The following is a 7,564-nucleotide window of genomic DNA, read 5'->3' on the forward strand; positions in this document are numbered from 1 at the left end:
ATATATATATATATATATATATATATATAAGTATATATCGTCTTACGCACACACAAATATATCTCGACATATACACATACATAAATATGCTTGTAAATACATATTAATGTAAGTGTATGTAGAGACACACACACACATACATTAAGATATATGTGAGTATATGTGTGTGTATATAAATATATATCTGTGTGGTTAGAGCAATATATTATAAATATTATATCAATATAAATTGCATTGAGAATTTAGAGGCAAAGAAGGTGTAGGTAGAGGACAAGAAGAAGATTACAAACGGAAACCTCATGTTAATCCATGCAAAATGGAAGCCTGTTTTGTCTTATTTTCTAACAAATATCACTAGAACCCCAATAACGTTGACCAATACGTACACGATAAAAAACAGTCTATCTGTAACGCAAGCTATCACTCGCCATTCTCGCACCAATTTTTCACGTTCTTCCAATTTCATTTTTTTTTCTTGGACTTTATCCAACATTTCCCGGATAGCTTTGACCTCTTCGAGAATGGCAGAGCGCATCAGAGACTGTCTATCATCATGTTGTTCTATGACCGTATCAGGAACCGAGGGTTCAAGTGTATCCGATGATGCAGACATTTTTTCGTCTTTATTTTCAAGTAATCGCACCTTCGCAAATTTCGCATCGGCTGCAGGAAATTTCTTGTTATTTTCGCCAGTCACCTTTACATTCCAATTTCGCATTTTGGATTGTTCTTTATGATTCTTGTCCATCACTTGGTCGCGGAGAAAAAGGACACGCGCTATTCCGTCAATCATAACCTGAAGAAAAGAAGTTAAATTGCAAGGTAAATAAAATAACGTTAACCTAATATGTGTTTTACCAAAACGTTAATCAAATAAACCAATGGAACCGTTCACTTAATGTTTTTAATATTCAAATATACAATTTAATACATTCATATGACACTCAATTTTTTTCTGGGAATTATTCTAAATTCGATGTATGTATTCAAAATGAAATTAATGCATTTTAACATTTTTTTGTATTTATAATTCTAAATGAAAAGAAACATTATATAATTAAATAATCAGTATTCCTTTTTAAACCTGTGTAATCAAATATGCCAATAATCTTGTGTTATTAACCGAGCAGATATATAGCCGAACTACTAGGCACAATCAACCACTTTACTATTTCAGAAAACCACATGCTAAATTAGGAGCGTATTGCACTGTCTGTATTAATTTTCAGTGGAAGTGGAGAGTGACACGCATTGTTCTTTTCCAATTCTGCCGTCAAGACTTGTATACAAGCACATTCTGGTGTGAACAGCGAAAAACGAGAAGGTGGACTCGGTTAGAGTGTGAAATTTCTTGATACTGTGGTAGACAACATGTTGCAGTGTTTGCATATAATTCTGCGTGTATGCATTTTGATATTTCTAGTGGCTGAAGGCGGCGAACTGGTAAAATTGTTAGAAAGCCAGGCAAAATGCTTAAGGATGTTTTGTTCGTTTTTACGTTCTGAGTTCAAATTCCGCCGAGGTCGACCTTGCCTTTCGTCCTTTTGGATGTCAACAAAATATGTACCCAGTTGAATACTGGGGTCGATGTAAATGACTTACCCTTCTCCAAAAATTACTGACCTTAAACCAAAATTTTAAATCAATATTTCCCGTGGATGAGTTGGAGAGCAAGTTGTTGCTTAGCTCTAGTTTGACATTGACACAACATGTATGAATAAAGGTGTTCTACCCATGATAGTTCCGTCACTTTATATAAATAAGGATACGTTATGCAATTTGCCCTTTCTTTGAAAGGTGTAATTTGAGACAGATATGGCTTCTAATTGTGGAATCTAATGGGGTTTTGTAATTTTTATATGTAGCGTTAGTGATTATGAAGTTTGGAGTTTGCTGCCGCAATAAATTGCGCCCCTCGCAAATTCAGTTGATTAGGACTTGTAAGATTATGTGTTTTGAGAAAATGGAATAAGAATAACAATAGTAATTCAATATATAAATTGCTGAAATAGTTTTCATGCCATTCGCTTGATTTTATTATCGTATCAAAATTGCATTGTACAGATATAGACCTTTTGTCACATAATTCGCATAACATCGAACATATATAATCCTATATTTTGACAATTTAATGTTTGATAACAGACAACAACGGTATAAAATTCCAGTATAATGAGATATATGCTACATGATTAAAGAGGTTTTCGGACTTTGCGGGTACATAAAGGTGAAAGTATCTATAAAACATGCAATAATGCATGGGAAAAGTAAGAGTGTCAGATAGCAACATAGCAACAAGTTGATTACGCTGGTAGTTAGTTGTAATCTCAAAGTTACACGCATGCATATGGGGTTACATGGTCTCTCTTCACTTACTCTGGAGAAGGTTAGCAGCTTGAACGCTTGAGCAACTCTTTTCAGAAATACACTGTTCAACTCTTGGCTATAAAATTTGTTTTAAATATTGCCTTTTTTGCCCATTTTCTAGACAACATGCAAGTATGGACCTCACCTAACAACGTACTCATACCTCAAGTCAATATGCACATGCCTCAACCAACAACAGCCCTGATAGGACAAGAATTCTCAATTAAGTTAGTTGCATTCCAGCTTGAATGGTAGCACCCTTGCAGGAGAAAGCAAAATCCGCAGAATCGCCTGCGGATACGCCTTGTTTGAAGAGGTCGAGGAAGTAAAGAATAACGACAGACTGAATTTGGTGTTGCAGTAAATGAACAGATTGAATTGGCATGCCAAATAACTCGGCAACAGTCTAACAAAGGTGTAAAATTTTACAGATTTTGGCGTATAAATATCGGATGTCATACAAAGGGTTGGAATATGTGCTGTTTTAATCGTCTTGATAATCGCTGAATTTGACCAGGTTTGGTGCGATTGTGAGTCTTCGATTTTCCAACCACTCTCTGTTTCCCTTGCTTTATAGAATTTAGATATACTATGTTAAGTTTGATTTTTGAATGGGTATTACGAAAATAAAATGGATAGTCCGATGGATATGGTTGTCCAATCAAGAGATGTAGAGAAAGCATAGTTTAGATAATATTTTCTAGATTTTTCTTTGATATTGTGAGAAGTAGAACTTTCCTTAAATGGAATTTCTGCGCCATAAAAACCTTCTGCATTCAGATGTTCTCTCCGATTCCCCGTAAAACAATTTTCGCACTTACACCGTCAGTGTAAGTGCGAAAATTTGGAACGTATTAGTCCTCAGTCTGTCAAGCCTCACACAGCACCAAAGATCTTCATTCTTCGATTTTTGCTTGTTGAATTGTTATTGATCTATACAGATAGGTATCTGAATTGTTTCTGCTTTTCTGGGTTAAGGTTTTCTGTTTTATTGGAAAGCCATTAACGGGCCTACAATTTTTAAGATGTGTCATTCCTTTAATCTACAAAAGGCTGGAGACATTGTCCTATTGCTTGTGATCTAGTCCTCTCCGGAACTCAAGGAGCACAGTATCAACGACAAATTTACGAATAGGTTAGCCAGTCTCATCCAGAAATGGGTTAAAAGAAAGCAGTCTTTGAAAGATTGAACAGAGGCGGCAAACGTAAATATTGCATTCGTTATATACTATCCCTTGGTCGTCATACCTTACCCTATTTCAAACCTGGTAAGATTAGAGCTTCCGATGTTCTGCTTCATGTAAAGGAGACGTGTTGAATTGGTCAAACACTGCATCTGTACTCAAGAACCCCATCTCCGAGGTTTCCTTCCTTGCTTCATCTACAAAGATTTTTAAATAGTGAGTGGGTGTCTTGTTCTTTGTGGGGCACGTCCTTTCACAGCTCGTCTCTTTGAAAGAGCTGCAGTTCTGAATAAAAAAAGGTTAATATTATGGGCGCTTGGCGTTTGGAGTCTTGTGCAGTGCTTACAGACCTCTACTACTTGAGGAATGTAGCCAGTGGAAGATACGCATTGGTTTCCATATCGAGGTGAGGAATAGCGACCACGGGTGACTTTCAAAAATCTCTGGCCTTATGGTATGGTCTGGCAGTGAATTTCATGTTGATATATTGGTAGTTGGCAAAGGACTGGTGTTAATAAATCAAAATTTGCAGCATTGAACGTATGCTAAAAGTTATTATTAATGTACATTTTCAGAAACGGTGAATTATCGAATTATGTGATCAGTGGTAATAATTTATGTTCTTTCATGCTCTGAGTTAAAAATTCGCTTGAGTTTAATTTGACATTTTATGTTTTTAAGGTAAATACAAATAAGTAACTATTATACAGTGTGATTAATGTAATTAATTGTAGCAAATTTATAAATAATCTTATATAATTTTCATCCTGGCACAATATCAAAGGCATTAAAAATTTTGATATAAATTTTTGTGAAACAATACTTACTGCACGCAGCCAGTACGGTGCTCTATGCACACGTACACCACGGAAAAACATATTCGCAACAACACAAGCAAATACTGTGGATAGGGTAATCATCACCATACTAAGGCAAAAATATGCACCTGAAACGTAAAACAAAATATTTAGTAATATTTATTCACACAAAATTTCAAAACATAAATACCGCTTCTCTTAGTCTTCAAATTATCGTAGAACGTTTGCAGGTTCTATTCTTCCAAAAGTATTCGAGAATTTAAATGTATAACAGAAAATACTTCCCCATATTTTTACAATTTCATAGCAGGAACATATATTTTAGATATTACAATTATGTTATCAATTAAGTAGCGGCGTTGATCATCTAATATATATTTTTAAAGATGTATCTGTTATAATATTTGAAAAAGGAAAAGTAACAATTCTCCTAATATGCACAATGTTCTCTGTTCAAGACTGGAATCTTTTGAAGATTCGCACTAGATTTTAGTATATATGCAATCGTTGTTTACTAATTTGAAACTGAAGACTCTTGAAAATTTTGTCCACTAAAACACAAAAACTACCTGAAATACTAGAAGCTTGTATCTGTTTCAAATCGACCATAGGTTTTTTTTTTATATTCACAAATTTATCACTAAACTATTACTGGTTTACTAATAGCTTTAGTGTTTTATAAATTACTTTGTTATGTTCCAGACGACGCACCGCCATCCGCAGCTGACACAAAATTCTCCAGGCAGTGACCCATGGTCTTTCGAGAGTAACGGATACCTTAAGGATATGCCATTGTTTATTTTATGAAAGATTTACATAAATGATATAACTTTATCATCGCGATATCATTTTTTTGTTTAATTGAATTCATTAACATTCCAAACAAATTTCTAAATATTAATTTTAACATAGAATTTAGTCACTATAATTTACAACTATTCACAATGGACAAAACATTTTTCAAGTTTAAGCCTAAGTGGGTTTTTATTTCCTCTTAATTTTCTGTTGATTTTAAATGAGGAAACTACACCAGGAAGTTATTTTGTAAAAGAAAACAAACATGAACAAATTCCATTGATTAGATACAACTTGCAAATAGCGTTTTTACTGGCTTACTACTAATTTGACGCAAATTAGTTGATAAAATATAAAGGTTTGATAATAAATTGAAGTAAAACGAAACATTACTAAGGCAAATTATAAATATACATAAGATACAGTTCTAATATCTGAAAGAAAAATGAAGAATTGCATTTTGTTCATTTGATTCTATAGCTTTAACGGATCATATCTTTTAACAGTCCATAATAACTATCTTGCTGACTACATACAAAAATGTACAAAAAGGTAAATAATAAAATAAAGAAAAGAAAATGCAATTATAATTGATCAAACGGAAAAGGAAAAGGCAAACAATGAGTAGATAAACAATCTGTTCATAAAATCTATTATATAATACATGATCTCAGACACGATATCTACTGCATAGACCTTTTAGTTGTCATTTCAGTTGTGAAAAATAAAGTAATAATAATAATAATAATAATGATAATAATAATAATAATAATAATAATAATAATAATAATAATAATAATAATAATAATAATAATAATAATAACAACAACAACAACAACAACAACAACAATAATAACAACAAAAATAACAACAATAACAATAATAATAATAATAATAATAATAATAATAATAATAATAATAATAATAATAATAATAATAAAAATAATAATAATAAACTATCAGCAGTTCTATCAGCTGTATGCACATTTTAAAGGCGCGATTATCTTGCTTAGGATTGGGGAACATTAAATGGGTTAAAATAAAATATTTTGAGTGTAATGCATAAGGACGCTTTTATCAAAGACATAGTCATGAAACAAATAAGTGTTTTTATTGTTTAATGTTCCCTTTATAAGCTGCTATTTAAAAAATATATTGACATTTGACTTTGAAGTTTATTTTAAATTATAGGTTTAATTATATCTGAGCAAAAAAAAAAAAGAAAGAAGCTATACTGTTAGTATTTAGGCTAAATGCAGATATAATGAAGATGTTTATTTTCTAATAGAATATTCTTTAAAAAATTTGATTAGTGAATAAAATGACAGCATAAAAAAAAATTCTGCATAATTGTGATGATTATTTTGTGACAAATTTCTTAAAAACCATAAACCTCAACGGCGAATTTACTTTTTACTAAAAGGTGTTTTGCAATTTTATTTCAAATTAGTTATATTCTTCTTCCTTCTACCCAAAGTAAATTTATGCTAATAATATAACAAGAGCTTTTAGAAAACTGTTAAATAAACATATTTATTTCGTAACCAACGAACAATGGTTTCAGAACAAATGAAAGCCTAAGAATGTTACTAATATGTTTTGTTCATGATGGATCTGTGGGGGCAATAAATTTTACTTGAATATATCTTTCGGTAACACCTAAAAAAGATCCCCCAACATTTGGTCTGCTTGATGATACTTGGTACAGTAAAATTTGTGTCTTTCCATCCTATTCCCCATCCAGTAAAACGTAATATCAACGCCTTGCTGGAGTAACTAAATGTGTACTTTCAAATGCAAACCGACAAAGTTTATTAGTTTTAGATACGCGTGTGTTTTCGCGTACTTTTTTGATGAACATGCATATGTTACTTGTCAATATATTAAACAATACGTCAATATAATTGTTTCAGGTTTATAACGACCAATTTTACTTACACGCGACATACAATCGCATTCGAACATGCATGCAATTTAATATCTGAATATAATAAATTAAATATTACTATACATTAACAAATTATAGATCGATGGGAATACACCTACAAATTTCTGAAAACAATTGAGATATTTTGCAAGAGTGTTGAGTGACAGAAATAGTGCTGTTTCATTCTTGCTGTTATCACCTTGATGTGACAAATTTATGTCAAGCTATAAATCATTCACGACACCAAACCACCTTCTTTGGTCATCATAATGTTATTGATTCTAAACAATTTTCAAATCAATATAAGGGGAAGGCTTTATGGGGTTTCTGGTACGCATTTCTCATAATTTGCCCATAAAAGTGTGTTTGCATAAATATCACTTTTCATTACACACACACACACTCGCATTCTATATATATACATATATATATATATATATATATATATATATATATATATATATATATATATA

General features: G+C 31.9%; 1 protein-coding gene across 6 annotated transcripts in view; it reads right to left on the bottom strand.

Moving 5' to 3' along the window:
- Positions 1–21: 21 nt before the first annotated feature.
- Positions 22–7,564, bottom strand: part of LOC106873461 (neuronal acetylcholine receptor subunit alpha-3) — a 361,951-nt gene continuing 354,408 nt past the window's right edge. For 2 of the 6 annotated variants that reach the window (XM_052968862.1, XM_052968861.1), the window contains 2 exons: positions 4,379–4,497; positions 22–796 (listed from right to left, as the gene is read on the bottom strand). In XM_052968862.1, coding sequence (XP_052824822.1) covers positions 335–796; positions 4,379–4,497 — 581 coding nt within the window. In that variant the 3' untranslated portion in view covers positions 22–334. The remainder of the gene's footprint in view (positions 797–4,378; positions 4,498–7,564) is intronic. The other 4 variants (XM_052968860.1, XM_014920832.2, XM_014920850.2 and 1 more) reach the window with 3 other exon arrangements.

Source organism: Octopus bimaculoides, chromosome 6 (assembly GCF_001194135.2).
Source record: "Octopus bimaculoides isolate UCB-OBI-ISO-001 chromosome 6, ASM119413v2, whole genome shotgun sequence".
NCBI classification, from domain to species: Eukaryota; Metazoa; Mollusca; class Cephalopoda; order Octopoda; family Octopodidae; genus Octopus; species Octopus bimaculoides.